This window comes from Aptenodytes patagonicus, chromosome 11 (genome assembly GCF_965638725.1).
Source record: "Aptenodytes patagonicus chromosome 11, bAptPat1.pri.cur, whole genome shotgun sequence".
Lineage (NCBI taxonomy): Eukaryota > Metazoa > Chordata > Aves > Sphenisciformes > Spheniscidae > Aptenodytes > Aptenodytes patagonicus.
This window is the reverse complement of record NC_134959.1, coordinates 18,220,726-18,247,707: the sequence shown is the minus strand read 5'-3', so window position 1 is coordinate 18,247,707 and position 26,982 is coordinate 18,220,726. Positions and strand designations below refer to the sequence as shown.

The window sequence follows — 26,982 nt, the reverse complement described above, 5'->3', positions numbered from 1 at the left end:
ACACACTTACAGTGCAAGCAATGGTCATTCTGATGCTTTCCAGACTCAGACTCACTGTGAATGCCCTGTTGAGTTGATCTCATGCAGTGGACATAGCAAGAATTTCGTTATACAGATATGGAGAAATAAGAACTCTGGCAGACAGGTTAAAAAAAATTAGTAAAACAAAACCAGCATGTGTCAAACTCAATTTAATAGATTTACTCTGAACATAGATAACAAACATGCTGTGGAATCAGGCAGACAAGGTCGTGCCTAGGAATTCCAGCAGGGCTTAGGTGTGACACAGATACAGGATTACTTAGCTCTGCCAAGACTGAAGCTGTGGTTCCAGAGATAAAGAGCCAATCTTTAAAGGTTGCTTCCAATATAAAGTCACCTTCCCTCTTGTCTGATTTGATCCCAATCATACTATCTTTCTCCTTCCCTTACAACTTTAGCACTCCCTCAAACATCTCACAAACACTTCTTTCCCCCGTTTCTTTCCTGCCACTTTATTTACCTAGAATGGCTCAACAGTAAGTTTGAGTACCAGAGCTGGCACAATTTAAACAGTGAAGCGTAAACCTGAAGGGGGGAAAAAAGGGAGGAGTGTCCTTTTTAAAAATCTCGGTAAGCAGAGATCCCCATAGGCTCAATTAATTTTATACTTCTGAAAGTCATGACAATATTAGCATACAGCTTTTTCATATGCCTATGCAGCATAACACATTATTTGAGTCTTATGCTTATCCTTAACTTCAGTTAAGTCAACGAATGTTTATAACAGAAAAGAAAAAATAGTAATAAGCCATTTCTTCCAGTTTTCAAGATCTTAGCAAGATGTCACATTAAATAAACTATAGCTTAATAATGATAACGTATTCCTCCCAAGTTATGAGCTTTATTCACTGAACTACTTGAGACAAATGGAAAGTTCCCACTACAGACCAAGCCAGTTTTTACTTACCACAAATAATTGTAAAGGCTGTTCAGCAGGCAAAGGGGCAGAATTCTTTTTGATTTTCACAGAAACTTTAGCTTCTTCTTCTGATTGTTTTCCTTCTCCTTCTTCAGCATATTTTTTCCTTTTAACTTGACGATTTGATCTTCTCTTCTGCACACGGGAGAATAAAAATAGAGGTTTTACCAAAAACTTCCTTTAACATGAACTGCAAGTTTTGGGAGACGCTAAGCAATACTTCAGCTGTATCTAAAACCAAAGGCCAACATTTGATAGAAAATATGAAGCATGTGAATCACAGAGGGACAGAAGTAGCTATATACTATTTTCAATCAATTAAATTATTTTTTTTTCTGTTTCATATAAACATTTGATACTTTTATTTGTACAATTCAAAAGCAAACATGGAATGATATTTTCAGGGTATGGGAACAAAGCTGATATATAACAGATCTCCCATGAGCATCAGTATTTCAACAGCAATTTCATAATGCAGCCTAACAGCAGTGTGTTACTGTCCAATTCAAGAACCTGAGTGAAAGACAGAAAATATGCTGAAGTGTCTCTACTAACAGTGCTACACAAAAAATTAGGAAGATTTTCACTAGGTCATATTGGTCAGATTGCTGGTGAAGTCTGATTTGATGGCTAATAAAGTTTGTTGCTTTGTTAATGTATTTGTTTTCTCCTCCACCTTAATCAAGCTTGTTTAACAGCAGCATTTGGCTTGCTTTGCTGTTTATCTCTCTGATCTTCCCACTCTCGTTTCTGCAAGAATTTGAGGACAAGTTCCAGTTGGAGAAATAATGTTCAGTCTAAGAAAATAATTCCTTCTCACTCACTAAGTTTCAAATGCTTAGATTATTAGGATATTGCATATCCTTTCCACCCCTCAGTACCAATATATGAGACAGTGCACACTTAACTATAAGATTAATTTGTAAATCCACTGGCTAAATAATGATAGCAGAATCAAACTAACAGGCTAACATTTGAAAACACTGCAATCTGCTTTAAAGAACTGATCATCACAAAAATAAAATCAGCAAAGTAAAACATCTCTATAAAATAAATTAATTCTATTGAGCTACACAGCAAAGCGTATTTTTGTTCAGGAAAGGCCACTGCTGGCTGCAATACACTGTAGTAATCAGCAGGGAGAAGAACAAGTTGTGAACAGAACAAAAACCAAAATCCTGTGGTCATACTGGCTTCTGCAGAGCAGATATTAAGTAACAGTAAGATTGCAGCACAGGAACTTTCTTCGTGTTAAACTCAGCCCTTGGTCTGGCTGGTATCTGGTTAATGTCCTAGCTATACTTTAACAACTACATTATAAGTATTTTAGTAAGGTAGAGTAGTAACACTACATACACAGTAAAAACCAAAGAAGGGGCATCGCCATTCTTCTGGAGAAGCTGGGACAGTGCATATATGAAACTACTCAGTCAGCTTTCCACAATAATGTAGCCAGATTAGCTATTCTTCAATAAAAAGCGAGTGTATGCGGGATGGGGTGTTAGCACAAAAAGAAACTTCAGATTTAAACAGACAATGTAACATAAAATGTCATATTACAGTTACATCAACAATAGTTTGCTGACAGTAGATTTTTTTTTTTTTTTAAAATACCAGCTAATAGGAGCAATGCAAAATGATGTATGAATTAGGAAAAGAAGGATTAAGAACCAGGTTCAAGCTTTACTCATTAAGTATTTGTTGAATTTTTCAAAACCTAATGAGGCATTAACTGGCATTTTCAATCCTTCTCACTATGTCTTTTCTTAAAGTATGAAGTGATTAACAAAACATCAACAGACGTGTGTTCTCCAACACATTAATATGTAACCTGACTTGTTTGAACAAAACTTCGTATTTCCCTGAGCTGAGAAGCATGGTCATAAACAAATGCTCTAAGGCACAAAATAAAGTGGTACCACACATTGTTCCAAGAAATGAATCAACGTATTTAAGGAAGACACTCACTGTGAAACTAAGCATACAAAATGAATTCGGGAAAAAGAAAGACCTAAAATTGCCCCCCAGAGCTTAGAAATGGACAGTTATTTGCAATAGGAAAAGAAAATCATGAAAATGTTCGAAAACTAAAGAGAACGAATTAATGAAGTAAAGCAACTTAAGTCTTTCCTGTTATGATTCTCCCAAACTCGTTCAAAGATAGATGGGGTAGTGCCATGACATTCTGCCGTATAATTTTTTTCTATCCCACGCCACTCCTTATTATATCTACCCTCTGTTCCCTTCATGCCAGGATCATGCGATTTGACAATACTCTCCCTGTCTATCCACACTAGAATTGAAGATGACCCTTGTTGTGCTAAAAATCAAATATCCAAAAAACCAAAAGCAATGAGAAAAAAGAAATTATCTTCAGTCTTTTGTATTATATTTGTTGGCCTGCAAATTTATACCTATCCGATTACAGAACACTGATAAGTTACAGTACTTCAGAACCACCAAACCTGCTTTCACCTCCTTCAGTGTACTAAATGGACTTTCTATACCAAGACAAATTCCCTGATAAATAACTAATTTCATGCTCCCTTCCAGGTAACTTTTACCTAAGACAAGCTATCACTTAAGTTAATAAAAAGTCATTCTGGGAAATAGCTTCTGATCCTCTTTTTCCCCCCACCATTATTATCTGTGAAATACTGATGGTCAACTCAGTATCTCATAATTGTTTCCTGACATTGTCATCAAATAATGCAATTAATTTTTACTCAACACCAACTTATTTTGAATATTGATTTCATCTCTGTGGATGAAATTGCCACAGGATAAAAACCTGTGCATTTCCAGCATATAACCTTACTTTTAAAGCAAGAAAGTTATAATTCTGTTACTAACATACACATAAATAGGATATAATCTCTTACAAACAGTTCATACTACTTTGTGCACAAGTTTTGTAAATAATTAGCTATGCTACTATTACACCAGGGCAATCTATGAATAAATTGCAGAAAGAAAGTTACGAGGGAGATATTCCTCAAGGGAATGACTCCACCACTTTAATTCTTGACCTGGCACTTCCTTCAGAAGCATTCCACAAGCAACTAGAGCCTATCAGCATATTGATCATTGCTCCCTTCAGATCCAATACTGCAAGAAACCAATTATTTCTACAGAAGCAGAACTCAGAAAAAACAGTAAGGTTTGAAACAAGCCTTTTAAATGTGCTCAAAGAGCCAGTCCCTTCTATTAGGCAATCTCTGCATTTTCGCCACAAAGTCAGCCAAAGTAAGGACCAGGTCTAACTGCCAGCTCAATAGATGAGTACTTACAGTCTCAAATCTATGGACTTCTGTACTGAAATGAAACAGATACAAGCAAGGCATTGATGTCCCGTTTCTGAAAAGGGACTCTAACCTGTAGGAGTTTCTGATTTTCAACTGAGAAAAGTAGCTGATAATGTAAGGTTGTACCTATGAGAGATAAAGAGCAGTAAGAAAGTAACTGTCACTGTGTCAAAAGGAGTATAACTTTTTGGAAAGAGGGGAAAAAAGACCTGTAGAAATAACACCACATACAAATTTAAACGGGAAAAATTCTGACTACTTACCTGTGAGTCTTCATCTTTCAATTGCCGCTGCGGAGTCTGCTTAGCATCAGACAATTCATCTGACGATTCATTTTTTCTTTTCTGCTTCTTACCCAGTGTGATGATTAGCTTTCTGTTAGGAAAAAAAACCCCAACATCTAAGTGAATGCACTTAACTTCAAGAGTAAAAACAATACCACATCCACTAGCAATTCCCGTATTCTTCTTACTATAAAACTCAGGAAGCGCCACTGTCTGAAAAATGAAAAATATGTCTGAAAACAAAAAGCTACAACTTTACCGTAGACAGTATTTTCTGCTACTCTTACTGAGCTTCTCTACAGGTAAGCAGTTACCTTACTATTGCAAAGTCCTCTGTATCATACATATTTTAAATCTATAAATGAGTAAGAGACATGCAAAATCCAACATTTAAACTAACTGACAATGGTAAACTATACAAAGTTAGCATAAATACCATCTGCAGATGACAACAATAAATGATTTACCATAAACGATTCATCATTGCAAAATAAATCTTTTTACTCAAAAAAATTAGCTATGGACAACAATCTAAAATCATTCAAAGCTGTCTGACATGCAAAACTTATATGTTTAAATAAGTCATTCAACGGTAAAAATGAGGGAACTGCATGAATCCTTTCTGCCCTTTAAAAAAAGGTAAAAAAAGAGCAGCTGTGTTCAAAACCCAATAGTTTTATCTGTAAGATAGAACCTCTCAGAATACGTTAAGAACCAACATTGTGCTGAATAAGTTAGTTAAATTCTAATGAAAAAGCACCAATTATTTCTTTGTTCAGATTTAAAGGTTATGCTGTAAATCACGATACCAATTCATCTCATTTGTTTTTAACTAAAGCATGTCAAAGTATTTATTTTTTCATATTTGAAATGTGCCAAATACTCCTTCTTAAACATGTTTTCAGTGGCATAATGGCAGAATGATAAACTATCCAATAAAATCACAGATAGAGAGGTGTCCTAAAATATATATTTCATATAGTATCTAATCATCAGATCTGTGTAACAGAAAATGAGGTAACTGTTCCAGCATACAAGCCTCTTCTGCCATTTCACGGAACAAATGAAACAAGACTTCAGTCTTTATACACACAGTACAAGTTATCTTACACCAAAAGAGCATCAAATATATTGGCCACCTGAAAAACCACTGATGAGAAGGTAGTGGTTGAAACACTTGTATCTCATTTGCTTATCTTTGCAAGTGTCCAAGTGAGAGAACTATCACATATTTTCTATGCCCAAACTAACAGTCCACACACAAAATGAAAATCTTAAATTACCAAAACACTATGGATAGTTTAAGCAACATGGCTTACAATAGATTATAGGCATATTTTAAGAAGCAATGAACATTTTCATTGGTTTTCAATATTTAACCACTAGGTATGTTCAGTGGAAAGGTTAAAAAAAAAATAAAGAAAACATTTTCCACTCCCATATTTTTTACTTCCAGTATGAAGTGAATAGCACTGGCAAATGCACGTTGCATGTAAGCTGCAGTAAGCATAATCACAGATCTGCCTGTTCACAGAGCTGCTTGTTCAAAAGTAAATTCTGGTCCTCAAGTCCTTGCTTTCCATTAGGTGTTCTGAGTTCAATGATTACTTAGAAAACATGTTTCATCATTGCAGGAAATAATTTCAACAATGAACACACTGTCTTCAATGAACTACTGTCTTCAAGAGTAGTTCGGGTTTTTCCCCCCCCTCACTTTTCAATCTCTGATTAGGGTTCTTTTTTCTTTTCTTTTTTTTAAGACTGTTGGAGTCTCAGGTATTTGTCTGACTCTTTCCAGTGATGGACTTGGATAAACTACTTTTTCTATTTTTATCTCACTTTGTTTCATAGAATTTAAGTATTACATTAGCACTTGTCACCTAATACGTCAAATTAGCTAGTAGATTCCAAAGTGGATCAAAGATGATCCAAAGATCAATCACCATGATTGATCTTCTGAGCTTGTTGTTAAACGGAATTGTGGATGCTAAAATTTAACATGGATTTAAAGGAAAACCTGATAAACTTATGAGTGAGAATTTCTTGGAAGACCAGTAAACTCATGAAATGGTACCCATCCCACGAAGTTCCTGGTTTACATCTTTGGAGTTTGGGAAAATATTAAGAAGTATCATGTATGTTTTCCGTGCTCTCAAATTCTTCCCATTGCATCTGCTTCTGGCCATTGCTGGAGAGAGGATACTAGGCTAGACGAAACTCTGGTCTCAACTGGGTATGCACTCTTCTAAACTTTGCCCATATGTTATTAAGTGCAACAAGCTGTGCTGATCTGTGCCTGTCCCTGTCCCTTGTTGATCTTTTCATTGAAATAACTGGACATAGAACATATTCAATCCAGTGAACTCACATGATATAATTTGTAAATTATTATTTTTTGACCAATAAGTAAGATCCCAAGTTTTCTCTTTGATTTGGAGCAAAGGCATTAAACGCCTGATGCATGTATGGCATGTAGAGATGATTGTGAATGTGATACACATTCTGATTTTTAAATGAACAAGACTACTAACAATGAAGAAAAAGGATAACTAAATGTTCTTTCATGAAATAAGTGTTGAGATCTAAGTCAAGCTGGAAGGGGTCTCTGGAGGACATCTGGTCCCTACTCAAAGCCAACTTCACAGTTCTTTTATATAGCTCAGTCCAGTCAAGTTCTGCTTATCTCCAAGGCTGACCCCTCCCTGGGCAACCTATTCCAAATTTTGATCCTCTTTTGTGAAACGGTAGATTAAAATGCTTCATAAATGCACGTTGCTATGTTAAGCATTTGTATCCATGCAACCATAGTTCATCCTCATTTCACGCACTACTACCTAACATTTTAGGCTCAGGTTCCTTTTGGATTCAAGAAGCACAATACTAAGAAAGGCCATGACTATTTTACTATGGGTTGTAGTAGTATCCATTGAATAGCAGAGGATTTTAAGGACCTTCTGCTTTAGAACATGGGCTTATTTTGTGATTAGAGTGCTCTAGCTACATCTTTCCTTGCACATTTTTTCCTCTCCTTCTCTGTAGTCATAGTCCTCCCTTGTGTTCACCTCTTGCTCTGCCCCTGCAGTCCTATCACATAATATTCCATTTCTCTGTCAGCTTTTGTGTCTTATCTTGATCTTGTATTCCCTACCCCCAGTACTTCTCTTTGAGCGCCTCCCTGAAGTTTTCTTAACATCATCTATACATGTTGCAGATCAGAATGCTTCCTCCTCTATATGAATATGGTGCCAATGAGAGGAATAAATGCACAGTTTCACTTCTTTCTGATCCAGTGCCCAGAACCACAATGCTCCTTGCTATCGAAAGTTGCTGAACGACAGTATGGTGCTAAAGTCACGCATTTCTATTAGTAAAAATGCAATCTGCTCATATTTTGGCCAAAAACTTCTAAAAAATCTGCTATGTGAAAACAATGATTTTCAGAAGCTTGTAAACTGGATCAATTCTGTGAAAAATTTTCATTGAGAGAGCAAGTTCTCTTGCCAGTTTATAAATTTCTGCATGAAAGCATAAAGATCCTTGGCTAAAATCCCTTTTTCCACCCCGAAACAAACTGTTCTGAACAGAAACTATCTATTCTGTTTCTATGAAAAGGAAACAGCACACTGTAGACACAGAATAAATAATATCACTAGACTCCATTCCAATTTCACTCTCTCTTGCCTTTTGAAATTTAAAACTTATCTTATTACATAACATCTAGAAATACTTTAACAATTAGACAGTATAGATTCCTTCAACATCTATTTCATTCTTCTGTAACTACAAACTAAAGTAAAAATGTTGAGAAACTTATGCCAATGGAAAACTTTAAAAAGAAGCCATCTCATGAGCCATTATTACGTCTGATCCTTAGCACAAGACTCCTAACGTGGTTTAGATCCACAAAACTAGAAGACAAAGTACCAGCAAGACCACCAGGAACCACTATTTGAGGAACACTGCAACTTCTTTCTTATAAAGTAAGAACCAGTAAGAATCTGCTCCATTCCCTTTCTGTTTGATAGCAGAGAACGTGACGGAAGAGTTGTCAGCACTTTGAACAGCTTTAAAATTATAAAGTTTTCAAAGCCTTCCAAATAGTGAACACGAGGAAGTATTAAAGAAGAAAGAAAAGAAAAACAGCAAATATGTATTAGGCATGTAAAAACTAGTAAGTATTGCTGGCCTTCAATGCATGCCTTTAATACATCATTTTACTTCAATTCTCCCAAAACAGGAAAACACCAAGTAACTAATTATTAGTGTCCAAAGCCACCTCCCAAATGTTTTAATTCGTAGTCAAAACACTTTGTTATATTACTAGCAATAAAACTCCTGTGTTATCAACAGTATTAGTATTTATTTATCACTAAAAACTTAGCTAAAAATCTTACCTATTAGCAAAATACAAAGCAGGTATTTCCTTGACAAGGTAGCATATCCTCTTGGAATGAGAGCTAAATTGGTGGTATAAAAACAGTTGCTCTTATGCTTTTAGTATATGTTTAATGAATAATACTAACACACTAATATTAGCCACTGCCTCCTTCTCCAGTTATGTTTCATATTAATAACTTTTGGATTGTGCACAGATTTTTAAAACACTCCTATAGTCTTATTGGAGCCAACAGCCATTTCAAGCTCATACAACATTGGAATAATAATGCAAGAGAACAAGCAAGTGTTTAGTTAGTTATTCGACAAGACCAAACTATTTTGCATTCATATATTTTTCAGTAGAAACCTAAGATTATATCACTTAGACCCAACTTATGCATCAAAACTGGAATCTGGGAGCAGAGCAAACTTCACCAAGGAGTCACAGCTCAATGCATGCAAAGACATCCCAGAAGGATGGTCAAATTTGGAATTTGTGTGCCATTTCTAATCATGACAGAAGTTGTTTATGATTAACAGGTCTAACAGAACAAAAAGATTCATTGAGATCTCTTCCCTTTGAGCATAGATCTATTAGCCAACATTTGCCTTACTTACATGAAACCCAAAAGACAACTCACAATGTCTGCCTTCTAGGAAATTCACTTCAAGTTCTATGCATTTAAACTTAAATGATACAGGCTCAGCGTAACAGGTGAATCACTTCCTTTCCACCCCTCTCCCCATGTCTCCTGTTGCTAATTGAGTTTACAAAGGTTTCAAACCATCTTAACAGTATCATATCAACAAGCAACCATATAAAGATTTTCTGTCAGGGTCTTGGGTCCTAAAAATGCTCTGTCTTGACAGTACATGTGCAACCTACTTCAAGGCAACAAGGACATTTACTCATTTGAGTAGTGAACAGAATCACATAGGACTTGCTGAATTCATTACTATGTAATTTAAGGATTAATAGAAAAAAAAAATCCACCATTGTTTTTTTAGCACATGAAACAATACAGCCATTTCTGATAACAGGAAACAGTTTTGAACTTAAGGACTACCACCCCGAATCGAACTTCTATAAATCAAATTCTTAGGATTTGGGGGATTTATTTATTTATTTGAACTTTGCAGTGATAAAAAAAATTTCCTAAATGTAGTCTACTGATATTGCCCTTTACATCACCAATGCGGAGCTGCTGCTTTTCATCAGGGCCTTGATATTTAATTTTATGTTTGAGTAGGTGGGAATACATTGAGAGCTATAAAACCTAAATGCCAATCTACTTTTTTGAACAACAGAATGTTCACAAATTCATAATTCTTCTATCCTTCATATCAAGTGGTAAGAAGTAGACTTTTTAGTTTAAATATGCATCACCTTAAATGGAAGAACTGGAATTATAATCAGTTAGGAAAAAAGCTTATAAATGGAAATAAATTCTATGCAAAAATATTAAGGTTTTAAATAGATTCCTAAGCAGCAACGCACCTTGGTAAATAGCCAGCATATGAAAAATGGTTCTGCAGTCCTCAAAAAAATTGTAAAGTAAGTTAATTTTAAAGAATTAACTTTATCAGTAATCAACACAAAAAGCAAACTGGTTACTTAATTTGGTAACACTAAATACATTACACATGCATTCTTCTACTTCTAATTATTTCTGTCATACACCTACAATGCTCTTGGTAACAAAAGAATTTAGTCATTTATCTTCACCAATGCTTATGGCACAGAAACTTTACTAATTACTGAATCCAGTTCTAAACCATTTGACTGAAATTAACAGGCATTATTTCTATGACTTCAACAGGTCAGAGGATTAAAAACCTTAATCCTCACCTTTAGAAAGAAACTACAGCCTGCCTAGAAAGTAACTGCTAGTAATTTATAACTAGTAATGATAAATTGAAAAGAATCGTGCTATAAATTTCTTCTGTACATGTAGATCTCATAGGACTCACTAAGGAAAATGTAAGTTAACATGAAGCCCCAAAGACATACCAATTATGTTTAATTAGCAAGGGGAAAAAAAAAAGACTGTTTAAAAATCATCCTGTCCCCTAAATTCCCTAAACTGAGACACAGTAGTTAAAACTTATCTTGATCCTAGATGAGGGCTACACAATTTCAGTAAAAGCCGTATCGTATTACATTCAAAAGCACACTTTTTTTTTTTTTTAAACACACATGGCTACCAGGACACAAGGTCTGTTCAGCAACTAGTGTTCCAGCTCTGCCAGATCAGCGAGGCAGAGTATCTCATTTTCACAGCTGGACAACTGCGTACCTCTGCAAATCCTCCTCAAGAGCAATACAGGACATGCTACACAGGATACGCTACACAGACAGGACCCTTGTAAGATCCCAGCAAAGTCTATGATCACAATCTAAATAAGAGTTTGGTGTTTGAGTGCTGGACTAGAGAAGGTACAGTTGTGCTCATATTGGATAGGCTATGTTTGATGCTAGCAGAGATGTGAAAGATCACATTAAAACAATTCTCCAAACACTTCTCAAAAAACCCTGAAACAATGTATTTGTTAGTAGTTTCTGCTCTTTCAGCTCTAATACTAGCCTGCAAATCAAACAGGAGTCACCTGAAACACAGGTCTGATCTTCTCAAACACACATAACTCCACACCACCTCCCGCACCAGTCTGGCTCTCAGAATCCAAACTGAATCAGCATATTGAACAGTTACTGCAAGTTAAATATGTTTGCTATAGAAAACACTGAATGAAAAGAAAGATATTCACCTGGGATGGACGTATCGTAGTGGAACTCCTTCTAAAAAGGAAGGCCAGATGCATTCAAACAAATTCTCCACTACTGTTAAAAGACGTATACTTAGCTTATTCTTTTTACTGTAGACCTTTATTGGTTGTAAGGTTTCACTCGTGATTTTGTTGCTTGTAGAAGAACTACAGTTGATAACAGTTTAACAGTTGGAAATTGTTTATTCATCTTTTTAATCATGAGGGGACTTTTTACTGTCTTCAGGTTTTCTTTCCTGCTTAAATAGCAATGTCATATATACAACTTTGCTTTTTTTTTTTTTAATAGTTTTTCTCCTCATTGAGTAAAAAAAGAAAAAATAGTAATTTTTCTTTTAATTTTAAACAGAACTCAAAAATCCTTATTTCCAAGAGAAAACCAAAAGTTTTCATAGAATTGAGGTCCTCTCTTTCCCTTCTAGCCCAATAAAGCACTTGTCTTCTGAAGGTATTATTTTAACATGGTACAATTTTCTTCCAAGATTCAGTCAGAGTTTATTTTATTTTAAGATAAATGAGAAAACCAGTGTAGCAACACACACATTTAAAACCCCGATCCTATTTTGACATAACAATAATTTCCAGGATGTGCTTAGATTCGTTAAGAAATACTTTTCTAAGAATGTAAGATAGGAAGAAACCTTTAGAAGAGTTGTTTAGCCTTCTAAACCCCTTATTAGTTATTGGATTTAATTTTGTTCTTCTCTAAGTAAAACAAATCTTATTAATCACACAATTCTTTTAACCACCTTTGAAAGCACAAGTATAGCCATTCTATAGTAAATATTCTTATTATATAAGACCAATCGTTACATTTGCATAGAGAACAGTCTGGTGAGATTGTACTTTTAAAAAAAGGCCTTCTTGCAATTACTGCTCTTCAAAACCACTGTAGTATATTCTTTGCTAAACAGTTCACATTTTATGTATTTATATAAATAATACAAAATAGTGCTAACACAACATAACACATGAAGCTGTCTGGATACAAAAGTGGAAGTATGTGGATGCCTCAAAGCATTTGATTCACTGCTCTCCATCAAAATACATAGAAATTCTGTAAAATCTGTAGTATGTGGCTCTAGAAGACTCTCTTCACCGCTCTTTAACAGGATCTGACTGCTAAATCTTTAGGTACGTGTCCCACGTAGTTAAAGCAATACCTGGCAGCATGATTAAGTTAGAGTGCTACTGGGGCATTAGTTGATTAGAGTGGTAAATAACGGGGAGGCAAACCTTCACAGCTGAATGCAAAATTATGAAAAGTTGGCCATACTTAATTAAATGGGAGTCTCTCTACTAGCTTCACTGTACTTTGGATCAAGCACAAATGTCATGGTTAAAAACATAGTTTGAGAAACAGCTATTTCTCAATTAATGCTGCCTCATGAAATCTTGAAAACTGATCCTAACTGATGTGCCCAGCTAAGCTTTTCATGAAGACAGAAAACTGAATGCAGATGTAACAGTTTATTTCACTTTTCTGATTTAAAACAGTAAAAATATGGGAACTATCTAGTATATCATAAGGATGATATTTTGGCAGGTTTTACTAATTATCTGAAAGAATGAATAAAAAGCACACTAAGGTCAATTCACATAAAGCTTCAGGAAACTGACACTAGCTAGATAACACTGTATAAGTTCTCTGATTAGACAGACACACAAAATGTCTGTTAGAACAAAAGTAAACTCAGAAACATGAAAGTGAAATCAGCTTTGGAACTACACATCCAAATCCCACTTTAAACAAGATGGAGAAAGAAAAGGAAGCACTATACAGTGCGCAAAGGAGTATCATGAGCAGCATTCATATGCCAACCCATAACCAGAAGAGAAAGAAAGACAGACCATGAAAGTTCAGGTTAAGAATCAAGTTGAGCTTAGAGCAGTAACCTTTATACTATAGGATAACATCTCAAGGAAGTTGTTTACTTCAAACATATAAGAAAAGCACTGATCTCTAGGAAAAAAAAAAAAAGAAAATGCAGAGAAATGGGCTGATTAAAAGAACATTCATTTCTGCTCCATATACATGAGAATATACATATGTATATGAGACATTTAAATTTGGAGAGATATGCCAGTTAATATTTCTGTTACCGCAAAAAGAGCATGGATTGAAAAAAAAAAAAAAAAATCAGACTGTAGCTAAGATTTCCATTTCAAGTCCTGACTGACATACTTAACATTGGAAATTACAGTTTCCTTTAAAAGTATACAGGAGAACTAGTTTAGCTCTAGAGTCAGAAGACGTGCCGCCTACTGAATCCCTTGGAGCATTCATGTAATGTCTTTTGAAAGCTCCTTACCCCAAGGTATCCACCCAGCTTGACCCACCTGAGTCTGCAAAATTTTTAAGAGGGCAGATTAAATTGATATGACTGAAGACTACAAAGTGCTTAGAATACAAATTTTCCGATATGTACTTTACTTCTGATACATGTAGTATCTACAAGAATATTCACTTACTAACAAGTTCATTAAGCTTCCAGTTTCTTCCTATGCAGTTTATCACGCAAACTGTATTGAAGATACATGCCAAAATTGATAAAGACAGCATTTTAATACCAGATAAAACTTAATTTGGAGTCGGAACTGATTACCACACTAGATGGAAAATACTTTGGTCTTGTCTGTGCTTCAAAGTAAGTATAGAATAGTTTAGGATATGAATTTAAAATAATTCCTTTCAAAAGGACAGTCCTACAATGATTTTTATCTAAAGAGAAAAGAGAGCATTCTTGTTCCTGAATGAGAGAGTCCACACATGGACTTCATCAGGAAGAATTTTGTGTAGGCAGCGGAGGAGAACATTTTATTATCAGCAAGCAGTTTTCATTTTAATCAAGGATTTACTGTCTGAAGAGAAGTAAGAAGACATTTTAATCTACTTACCCAATTTTTGTTTTCTCTTTAATTTTGGATGAGGAACCAGTTTTCGGTTTTTTGCTCTCCTTGTCCTTTGGTTTGGATTTAACTTTTCTACCCTTCTTTTCCTCTTTTCCTTCAGCTGAAACACTGGGGAAGTTTTCAGGACTCATTACTCGTGGAATGTTTCTCTCTCCTCTCTCTTTTGCTTTTGCAATCGCTTCAGATATTATGCGATTTGCCTTCTCTTGTTTACTTTCCGAGTCTGCTTTTTTCTTCTGCTTCTTTTCAGACATTGCCCTCACCTGGGTATTCTGCAACTTAGTATATGATCCTGAACCATCAGTCTTCTTGGAGGAAGGAGGCTGTAGCACGAGACAAAAAAAGTAAATAAAATCACTTTATTTTAAGAATATAACCATTTCCTGAGAGAAAAAGTGCAAATGTTTTTGATCTGGATATGCATTTAAAAAAAATTAAACTGGCAGGGACTCATGCAGACACAAAAAAGGAGGAATTCTGTTTATACCACAGAATGGCGTGGGTTTCAGAATAACTACATCAATTGTGGGTGAAAATCGGTAAAAAAATATCTAAAATTCTCTCAGCCTTATTTCCACCTCTGTAGTTAGAGACACCAGTCCTTAACCTTGCAAGCATTCCCATACATTTGACACACACCTCCAACATCTCCAATAAATGTTCTTCTCATAAAATCTGAAAAAGCAAAGAACTCCCGAAGGTAACAGCATCAGTATTTCGCCTTTGGTAAGATACCAGGACCACAGATACCTTAAAGCAGACGAAAGATCTACAAGACTAACTCAGTGCTAAACAGAACAGATGCTCAAACAAAATCAAGATTAAAAAACAGACAAAAGACAAAACCAAAACTCGAATTACACAGCTCTATATTCATAAAAAGATCAGAAAGCAGTACTACTTTTATTTAGATCAACAAAAGGCCAGTGCCTTAGTTAGAAAATGTAACTTGTTTATATTTTCAGGTTTTTAATCAGCATTTTATAGACACAGAATTGTTTACGCTAAGAATGCAATATTCAGATTATCAGCCTCTCAAACAGACTAGAAGACATGTTTTTGCTTTCCTCCCCTCCCCCCTTCCCCTTTGAGGAATGGAAAGAATTTCCTATTCAAACAGACAAAAACCCCAGCAGATAACAGTTATGTTACGTTCTCACCCGTAAATGCGCCTCTGCCTACAGCATGAAGAAAAGCCACCAGGAATTTCCAAACACATTTTCTGGCCAAATCCAGTGCACTTCACTGGATACATTTTCTATACGTGCCTCATCAAAGCCTTAACAGCTGCGCTGCAGCACCGGGAAGGAGGCAGGGTTCAGGATCACTCTCTAAAATGCCACCTTAAGGCCTACAGGCTACAACAAATAACCAAGACTCGAGAAAACAGCAACAAGCTCAAGATGGCGATGCAGCACGGCTCCCGCAGCAGCAGCCAGTAATAAGGAAGGTTATTCAATCCCATTAGCCTTTTAGCCCAAAGAACCCCTCCTCCTCCCACTCATTCAGGCTTTCACTTACCCTTCCTCTTGGCCTCTTCACTGAAGACATTTTTGGCGTCAGACAAAGGCTTGCCCTCTGCTTTTTCAGCACCCCAGGCAGTGCTCAAGAGAAAAGCATTGAAAGAAGATTGCTAAATGGCCTATTTAGCGAGCTGCAGCCAAGATATGCACAACCCTCCACAAACACACATTGTGATTTATCAACATATTCCTCCCTTGGCAAGTACACATCCGCTGATCCTCCAGCTCAGGTATGGCAAGGGCTGCCCGCCTCCCCTCCAGAGCGGGGTTTCAACAACAGCTGTAAGCAGATAGCCAGATTCCAACAAAGCACAGAAAGAAATGAATGCACAAAGCATCAAAATGCATCAGCATGAATATTAGAGATGTCGTTAAAAATACTGACTCCTTCTGCGGAAGTAGGCCAGCAGATGGTGCTACCCGTTATTATTCCATTAGACTCTGCAGTTTAACCCCCAACGGACTGCTCTTCCCTACTTGTGGTACGGGCATTAACTCTTGCTTCTCCACCTCCTGCAGTACTGCCGCCCATGTTTCTTCACTTGGATGGAAAATCGTGGGAACTAAGCGTTTTTCTGCCTTAGACTTCAGCTCATGGCAACTCTGCAGTTCCAGTTCTCTCATCACAATGGGGCCGGGGGACGGCACGGGGGGACAGAGACTAAAATCTGAGTCTGTGGCCTCAAACATATTTTGCTCTCCAATATACTTTAACTTTTTTTTTTTTCATTGAATTCATTACTATAAGCTAGCAACAGTGACTGTAGAAGCATTTGCTTACAGACTTCCCTGCTTCCTATAGAAAACGGGAGAACTCCTTAACTTGATTTCATCCCTCCGCTCCCTGCCCAGACCTACGGGTCGCTTTGTGGTGTGAAAATCTCCTCAATTACATGGGACACGGCAACATGGTAAACTCCTCTTCATTCCAAGGTTGTTTTAAAGTGCTATTTTAAAAGATCAGACAAGTTTTTCAATACGTATTGTCAACATAGCAAATAAAACCAAAAAGAAGATATGATCAGGTTTTTTGAAAGGTTATTAAAAAAACAAGAAGCTTTTGACAGCATAGCTCCATCCTAGCAGTTCCTCAGAAGCCCATTAAAGAAGAATGAAGAAAGATCAGGATTTTATTTCTGTTTTGCTTAATATATATTTACACTTTTACTTTGTGATACATATGTGGTTTTCCATAGAAAATTTAGAATACTGCAAGGATTTTGAAATTGTTAAGATTAGGCCTTATGCTTAATCAGAATTTCACTTCTATTTAAGATGCATTTCAAAATTAAGTTCATTGTCCATCGAAAATACTAGTGGTACCAACACATTAAATGGATTCTTTTCTTAACAATACCACTTAAATTCAAAGATATTTCTGTAAACATGCAGCTTAATCACAAGGACAATTATTAAATTTTAATTTTACTTTTGAGAACTCTAGCCAAGATGCTTCTACGTTATAGTTACAGTATATATAACAAATTGCAGTGATTTATCTTTTAGGGTTATTATTTCATAACTTAGTAATAATGCTAAATAATGTACTATTTTGCATTTTGAGATCAGCTAAACAAAAAATATTGCTAATGTACTCTTGGTATAATTTCAGCTCTAAACCAAATGCTACTAAAGCCAGTATGGTTAGAGGATTTTTTAAAAGAAATTGGTACGTTCTTGAACATTCCTGGGCCAGAAACAAACAAAAAATGCCTAATAATTAAGTGGGCAATATAGAAATGGTGGCTTTTTCATTATTCTTTTCAATAATCGTCCTAGATATTGTATTACTTTTAAAACAAAGTTTCTTACGCTACATTTCCTCAGAGCTCCAAGCTGCTTCCCAAGTTTTTCCTCAACAACTTTTACTACTTTCTTACTGCAGAATTGTGAATATGCTGGACGAGGCTACTGTATGTTTTAATTCCTCAGGCTGACCCCTCTGCTTCTTGCTCTACAGTACTGCTTCTGTTTACGTCTCCTGCACTGCACAAGCAGTAAGCTATCTGTTAGAAAACCGAGAATGTATTTTTTTAATCTTGCTATGACATTTCTAACCATATGGAAATGACATTCATGAAGATGCAGGAAGGCACCAGCAGCCAGCCATTCTAAGCTAAATAAAGCTGTAATGAAACCTTCATCAAGGAAGTCACCATTGTCACAAAAACCAAAACTGGAAAGCAACACAAGTGTTTTGAGATTAGATGAACCAGAAACATGCTTGCACTACAGAGGACAGTATCTGCGTGTACTTAGCAACTAAAGCAACAAGGATCATCTAATTCAGCAGAGGTCTTTTATTCTGATAATCATTTCATGCTTCCAAAAAACGTGTGGCTATAAATAGTTAAACAGTTATAAATCATCACACACACTGAAAACAATTTCAAAAGCTACATAGCATCTACAACAAAAAGGACAAAGCATTTTGCCAAGCCAAAAATACCCCTCCCCGTTACTGAGAGGGGACACAGATCAAACATCCTAAAGGAGCATATCCTTCTGCCAACGGCTTACAAACCTATTCCATCTATCAGCATTAAGAAAGAAGTTCTTAACTGACAAACGTATGGAAGGTGGAAAGGAAGACCCTGAGACAGCCACATATTTAAAAACCAAAGATTTTATTTGGAAAAATGTTTTTACTTTTCATGGTTGCAAAGATAATCATCCAAATATAACTGAATGTAAACCAATGCAATGTTGTCTTGAGTCTGCACAGCGAGAGCTCCAGGGTATCTGCTGCTGCTAATAGCTTTGCCAAGCAGCAGCAGAGTGCAATGAACAAGCCTCCTGTCAGTTCCCCGCTGCTCCCCGCAATCCTGTGGGCAGCAGGAAAATTGGCAGGAATCATGTCAATTCCATGCTACTGCTGCTGCCTGCAAGGGCCATTAACAGCAGCAGGTATAGGTATAGGCCATACTGCCCTTCACATGGAAGAGCTAGACCAAAAAAATACTAAGGGTGGAACAGGTAAGAACAACAGCTGTAGACTTCCCCACATATGCCCTGATTCACAGCAGCCAGGGGAGCATCTCTCTTCAGCAGTATTCAAAAGAACTTGACATGCTGTCTTCCAGGAGTAGAAGGTACACTACACACGTCTGAATGATATTCTAATTAAACTAATGTAAAAGCAATCAAGTTACCAGACAACATCGAGAGACCGAATCATGACAGCAGTCTTCCCAATAGCTAGCAGTACTCTGAAAGGCATTTCTCCAACATTCTGTTGTGAGTTGCGTAGGACATGCATTTGAAGACCTTCACTGGCATAACAGTACTTCCCACAGCATGGACAAATCACTGTCCTCAACACTTACAGACATTGGGTTTTTTCCCCTTGAAGGCCTAAACCCATTTTAATTTGCTCCACAACAACTGATAGTTTCTTCACATCCTCTGCATATCACTACAAAGGAAGCCTCAAGAAGAAAGTAAGTTTAGCATAGAAAAAACTTGTATCTCCTAGAAAACCCTCCCAAATCCTGCCTTACCTGTTCCATAAGTAAAACATTGCTTCTACTGTAAGAACACCTTTCTTACAGTAGGTATGGCCATTCACGGTAGAGGAATATCACTTTCAATTTTGCGTGTGCACAGAATCTTTAAGACTAAGTATCTCTCGAGTTGATATACTCTAAGGACTGGTAATCCCTTTCCCTGGAATTTTAACGAGTCACACATTCCTGATTTAATTATATAAAGCACTTCTTTTTAATAATGATTTTCACTTGTGGATCTACTCACCAAACACTAGCTGCCACTAAGAACTAAATTACAACCCTAACTAGTCTAACAATAGAAAGCTAAGGTTTACATTTGCAATGCCTTGAATGATTCTTTTACTTCCACTGGTAGTAGTACACATCTGCAGGAAGATGCACATACGAAGTACCGTATGCCTCAAGAGCATAACAAGTTCTTGCTAGTCTACCAGGTCCTTAGGAAAATCAAGATGACCTTGACATCAACTGCACTGAAAGCAGCTAAAATTAGCCACCTGGAAACCCGATCTTCATGCATTACCACATCTTTGTCCATGTTTATTACTAAACAAGGAATCCCTTTGTGCATGTCAAGTCACCAAAATAGTATCAATATCACAACTGTAATACAAATAAGTGAATCGCATAACTAATGATAATCAATAGCTTGGGGTTTTTGTCCAAATTAGCTTCTCATTTTTTCACATTATAATCACATCAAAATTTGAAAACTGCAGTTGCTTTTAAGCTGCTACAGTGAAAAATCTTAAGGGAATATCCATTTATCATTTGAATTATAAAACGGTGTTTAGGAATGCAACTGAAAAAATGCATGAACTCAACTCAGTGACTTCTGAATTCCATTCTAGTACTCTGAACTTTTTTCCTCTAGAATAGTCTGCATAAGTAACTCTTTCAGTGATTTTTTACTGGCGGTTTTATAATCAAAATGTGTATCTATTAAAAAAAAAAAAAAAATGAGCTCACACCCTTGACAGAGTCAATCTGTAGAAGATTCCTTACAATAAGAATGTGTGTCACCCCACATGCATGCAGAAAGGAGCCTCCTTTGCTGAATGGCAATCCCAGCAAAAGAAGCGGTTTTCTTTAGATGATATACTGAAATAAGTTTTCCATGGTTAATCAAGCTACTTCTGCACAACTGATGGGAACATCACCTAAACATGCAACAGGGTTTCTTTTCTCCAGAAAAGTGCCTTTTTTTTTTTTTCCTCCCTTCAGAGTTCCTTCTGAATTGCTTTTTATTTTCTTGTTCAACAGTTGCCCCACACCATCTGCTGGGATTGCTCAACAAAACCAAGAGCACTGGCAAATGAAAATCCATGGGGTTCTATCATTTTTTCCATTCTCTTTGGTGCATATATGGAACTAAGAGAGCCAATGAAGCATTCCAAATTGTGGTTCTTTCAATATGCTGATAATACTCTTCCTTCTATTTCTTGCTTACTATCATTGCTCATGAATGTCTCAGTGTTTAAGGGATACAAAATCTCAAGACATACATATGTGAAGCCTAACCTAAATTAAAATAGACGTGTTACAGATAGATTAAAAAAAGGGAAAAAGATACGGGGGGGGGGGGGGGAACTGGCTACCTTTTCCATCTTCCATATTTGTTATCTGTAACGTTGATAAATGAATGGCTAACAACTACAGCAACGTGGCAGGCAACAGTTTTTATCTGTATAATAGTCACTTCAGAATGTAAATTTGGTTACTGTGATTTGTACCTCACAAGGCATTTAACACCAAGCTTATGACCAAATTTTACATTTATGTGGAAATGAAAACATTACTGTAAAGGTCAGCAACCTTAAACTAGTCATGTTTCTAAGATGAAACAAGCACCTGCTTTGCATGTCACAAAATCTCTACATAGGGTGTTGTTTCTCATCTAAATGCTACAGAATCCAGTAATACATATCACTAATCATGTTTCACCACTTCTATAGCTAAGATACCATAGTTGTGATTAGTAGCAGCTTCTTAACCAGCAAGCCTCTGATTTACCGTATCATTCATTGGGAGAAAATCAAGCCACTGTCCAATGTAACCAGATGCTGCTAACCTGGGCATGCTGCAAAGGCAACATCAGATATTAGAGAATGAGTCTACAACACACAAGCTTCCATTTGGAAAATTTTGTTTGAAGACAGTTTTTTGGGGCTCAGTGCCAAATATAGTTAGATTGTTTTTCTGAATATTTAGTAGTGGTATAAAAACTGTGTGCAACTTTCATTGTAATTCTTAAAGGAGGTACCATGTAATGGAGCATATTAAATTGCCAGGAAATTAAAGAAATTGAGAGCTTCATCCTGCTTGCTCTGCCAAGCTACAGCATTGGATGCGTGTCAGTTTTCAGTGGCTTGGTGTTCTGTGCCCATCATGTACCCACTTCTCTTTGGTTCTAGTCTGTAATGGTGAACACAGCTATTTGGAAAATGGCATACAATACCAACAAAATCTACTGCCTCAGCAAAATTTCTCAGGTGCTGTTTTTCACATGCAGAACTAGTAACACTGAGTACTTGTATTGATCTAAGCCTGATGCAGTGCATATCTTTTGTTCCACCTATGGGGTGGGGTCCCCACTAGAAGTACCTCTATACTTAACATGATAAAACTGTGGGCTCCGATATATGAAAAAAATGTAATAATCACATTCAAGTCAACTGGCACTGTGGATGCACAATAAATTTGAATTACTAGGCTCAGACCAACTTCAGAGTCATGCCATACCTCTACTTCTACACATCTAAAATCTTTAATACCTATCCTAAGGGTCAAAATGTTTTAGCAAAAAACCTCCACTACTCTGTTTCTTTCTTGCACTCTTGACCGATCTTACCTGACTATTTTCACAATTATTTGACTCCTTAAAAAGAGTTGACTTAACTCAATACTCTATAAAAGGAAAGTCAGGTTTCAGTTCACTGTTTGAAACAAGTCCTGTGCAAGCATCTGGAAATAAATCTGTAAGATACTTCACCAAATACTTACGGGCAAGAAAGTAACACAGATCCTTCTGATTTAAAGAGACTAGTCATTAGAGTTCAAACCCCCCAGATAAAGCCCTACAAATATATTGATCCACTGAAATGTCACATCATCAAAGACATTCTTAGAATAAACAGGTAAGAGTTAGCTTCTTCTGGAACACGCCCCTGTTTTTACAATAGGAAAACTTTTACTTAACAGGTGAAGCCAGATAGCTTCTATAACCGTGGGGAGTGGAATGCAGCAAAGCAGCAAAAGAGAACAGCTCTCCCCAACGTTTTTTTTTAATGACCTTTTATACTCCAGAAAAATAGAACATTAACTGAAACTGCATTAATTTCTAGCCTTTCGTCACTGAACAAATGTAGGTTCAAGTAATTCCTCACACCAGTAAGTGGTGCTTCAAGAACCTGCTGAGTAACAATACTGGAGACAATCAGAATAAGCTCTTAACTTTGTTCTTCTGTGTAGGAAACCTTGCAATCCCTCACAAGATTAAATTCAGTTTATTTTTGCATTATATTTTAAATCTAAAGTAAGGGGACTCCCTGAACAGATATTAAATGTAAATATAAAGTGCAGTGAGGGATGCTAAAAATAATTTTTACTGCACTTAAAGATCTAAGCTTTTCTTTAGACCAGACTACTGAAACATGTCTTTTTTTGAATGCCTCTCTGATTTCAAATAGGAAGAAAACTTTTATTTACTCATATTCTGCCTTCAAAAATATAATACAATAAGAAGATACTTTATTTCCTAACTTTAAAACTGATAAAGGGAAAACAAAACCACCTCACAAAATGGAAGCAAACAACAGGAAATCCCTAAATGACTTTTGGCTGGAGTAAGTTTGGGTTTTGTTCTCCCTCTCCCCAAGGTAAGTCCTTGTTTCAGACATTTTCCTGGGGTTATTTTTTGAGGCTTTGGAAAAAAGAGAAACAATATACAAATGTTTATTGTAAAACTGCAAGAACAAGCACCACCAAAAAAATTCATACACACAAAGAATTAATTATTCTATAACAGAATGATTCAGTATCCCATCTTTTCAGTTTGCAAACATCAGGTATCTTGAAAACACAACACATGGCAACAAAATGTACCAAATATAAGCTTACCGTGGGCAAGATTTTCTAGTCCTTCTGCTACTATCTGATTTTTTAAAAAGCAGATGTAGCAGCGATATGAATAAAGAGGGCAGACAAATGCCAATATCAGTGTTGTGAACCACGTCATTGCTCTTCAGCTGTCTACAGAGCTCTGAATGGTAAAGTAGCAAAAAGAGTTCCGCAGACAGCAGTGGATTTTTTCCTAGTGCTCCTCAATCTAAACCATCCCTACACCAACTAAAACCCATGCCAGTCTAGCAAATGCCACACATTTTGAGATTTAAAATAGGAGTACCAAGTAGTAGCCCATTTTCCCCCCCAGTTGGATGCTTCATCACTGGACACATATGACATCTTCATGCAGTCATCATATTCAAGATTAACTTACCAAAGGATACCATGACATGGAGCTAAATTTGTTCACTACAACTTCATCAAACCTCACTGGTTGTCCCAGGGAAACACATTATTAATACCTTCACCTGACTGGCCTCTTTCCCAGGTTGCTTGATCTAAAACAAAATAGTAAGATACACTAAATGTGCCCCCAACCCCCTAAGTGACAGAACAGTTGTCCCTCATAGAGCAAGGAACACTTCTGTCCCTTATTACGAAGACAGTCTTTGATAATCATACATTCTTTGACTAAAGACTTACAAGAAAGATTTAATTTTAAAATATTTAGCTAGGTTGTTTTTCACCTCTCAGGTTACAGTTATACATGCACATTAAATTACAAGTGACAGCTGTTCAATTTTTATGCAGCTTGCTTTTAAAAAGAAACAAGGCTATACAACCATGCCATACAAGTTTGTGCATTTATGCTTCCAAGGTCCTAATAATTTCTAACCCATTGATCAAATTTAGTCAAATTAGAAGAACAGGAATCTCGGAGACGTTCCTACCACTTACATGAAGCAGGCAGACAGGTAGAGAGGAGGTATCTTACTGAGTGAAATGAAACATGAGCTCAATCCTTCTTGGACCTCTGGGAATCCACATAAGACATTACAATTATAGTAACCACAAGCTTCAAAATCCAACCCTTTGACACCGCATAATCTACTCATTCTTTCTTTTCTCCCTATTTCCATATAGATTCTCATCTGACAGAAGGAAACCTGAACAAAAGTTCTGCTAAAGCAATGCTAAACAGGCCTTCCTGTTACCTAGCTCCTCTTCCCCCTTCCCTGAAGGCATTCAAATGCATCAAAACCAAAGAGCTGTGGAAATGCTATAGGGATCCATATTTCTTCAGAAGATATTTTGACTAAGTAGCCAAAATATCAGTCTTCTACACCTCCTGTTTTGCTATTCCTGTTTTAAATTCATGCTTATTAGTATCAGACATTGCCTTCTAACTTCTATTTTTTTCCTTCCTACCTGTGCATCTGAGCCTTTTAAATGTGCACCTACTGACAGGACTCCCATGACAAATTACTACATTCTATAGGTTAAGAAATGGCTGAATAAATACTTTTAAAAAGGCAAATGCTGTGGAGTGTACTTGTCCATTTATGACAATATTTAAACTGTTGTTCCTCTATTGAAGTATTAATTTGTCTACACATAATGTCATTCTCTAGTGTTAAATTATGATTGAAAAGTTCCTTTTCAATGTATAAATTAAAATGTATTAATTTTGACGTTTTGAGGAAATTGTGTATTCCCAGAAATGCAGGGTTTATCACTCCTCCCTCTTCCAAAAAGTTTAATATAGGAAATTTAAAATTTAGGATATCTTGAAGAGATTCTGCTTCAATTATCTATGTATATTAAAAACAAAACAAAAAGGCGACTGCTGTAATAGTTTATATTTCTAACCATCAGTTTCAGAAACTACTGCTTACTTTCTACACTTTTTTTTCTTTTGATATTCTAAAGCTCCTGTCCTGAAAGAAAGACAAATTCACAAGTTTGGTTGTCTAAAGTCAGAAAGACAATTCACACGCTCAGGTTTAAATGCAGAAACAAGTCTTGCAATATGATGGTCGAAGTAAAGCTTCTGAAATGTAATCTTTTTTACTGACACAAAGGAAGTTAGTCTCTAATGGGAAAGATTCTTTCAGAAACTGCCTGCCTAGAAAGGAACAAGATCTATACTAATACAGCAGCTCACTTTAAGGCCTTATGAGTCACAAAAGGAAGTTAAGCATTAGCACTTTTCCCGAACTGCAAGCACGATCAAAAAGCAAAACAAGTGGCCAAATAAAAGCCAAGCTTGTATTTGCTTGGAAATACAGAACGTCAGAATTCTGTAATCAGAGTGCTAAGAATAATAAATTCAAATCTGTAACAAAAAAAGTGACAAAATACCTGAAATATACTCCATCCACAAAATAAGGCAAAAGAAAGAAATGTTGCACAGAGTACACTGAACTTTTGAAGTTTCCCTTTTCACCGCAACTTTTATTGCTGTTTTCTTAAAATATGTATTTTCTATAACAGCTCAAATAAACTCACATTAATACACTAGAACTCTGTTGCTAACTCCAGCTCAGTACATACATATTATCAAGTGAAACTATCAAGCAGATGCAGACTAGGAGTTCAATAACCTAACTTTAAGGCATACCAGCTATGAAAGCAACATACCCAACCTGTATATACAACAGAATGCCAATACTGACCCAAAGTGTCCCACTGCTATTGTCATCCAGATAGCAAAGTAATATCTATGTCAATGACCAGATACCAAAATAAATACAAACTGCAACGCACACTGTGAAACAAACGCTGTGAAAACTAAAGACACAATTGTGTTCAACCATTACAGCTATATGCAGTTGAAAACATACCCTATCTATCATTTGCATATATAAAATTACCTCACATTAAAAATTGGAAAGGGGGAAGGGGGTAGAAAGAGGTGCACAAACTCAATCTGAATAAATTAAAATTTTAAAAGCTACATTTTTTTTCTACATTACTAGAAAGTCTTTCACACTGAGGAAAGCCTAAAAACTGGCAGAAGCAAGCATGCAGCTTTTTCACCTGCCACTGTAAACTCAGGTTTGAGCTCACTGGGAAATATCAAGATACAGGACAATCTTTTCAACACAGTAGATACAGACAGAAGATTCTAAATAAAGGTTTTCTTTTAGAAGCTGCATAAAGCTTTAAATTGTAAAGAGCAGCTGAATTTTTGACTTTACTTATTTTTAAGGAAAAAAGAACATTTGAGTAACCTATACATACCATACAAACTAGAGGGCA

General features: G+C 36.2%; 1 protein-coding gene across 10 annotated transcripts in view; it reads right to left on the bottom strand.

Annotated features, from left to right (window-relative positions):
- Positions 1 to 26,982, bottom strand: part of CHD9 (chromodomain helicase DNA binding protein 9) — a 100,650-nt gene that overhangs the window by 42,072 nt on the left and 31,596 nt on the right. For 8 of the 10 annotated variants that reach the window (XM_076349298.1, XM_076349294.1, XM_076349300.1 and 5 more), the window contains 3 exons: positions 14,610 to 14,947; positions 4,530 to 4,641; positions 950 to 1,096 (listed from right to left, as the gene is read on the bottom strand). In XM_076349298.1, the coding sequence (XP_076205413.1) occupies positions 950 to 1,096; positions 4,530 to 4,641; positions 14,610 to 14,947 (597 nt within the window). Of the gene's footprint in view, positions 1 to 949; positions 1,097 to 4,529; positions 4,642 to 14,609; positions 14,948 to 15,784; positions 16,035 to 16,145; positions 16,352 to 26,982 lie in introns of those variants that run through there. The other 2 variants (XM_076349301.1, XM_076349302.1) reach the window with 2 other exon arrangements.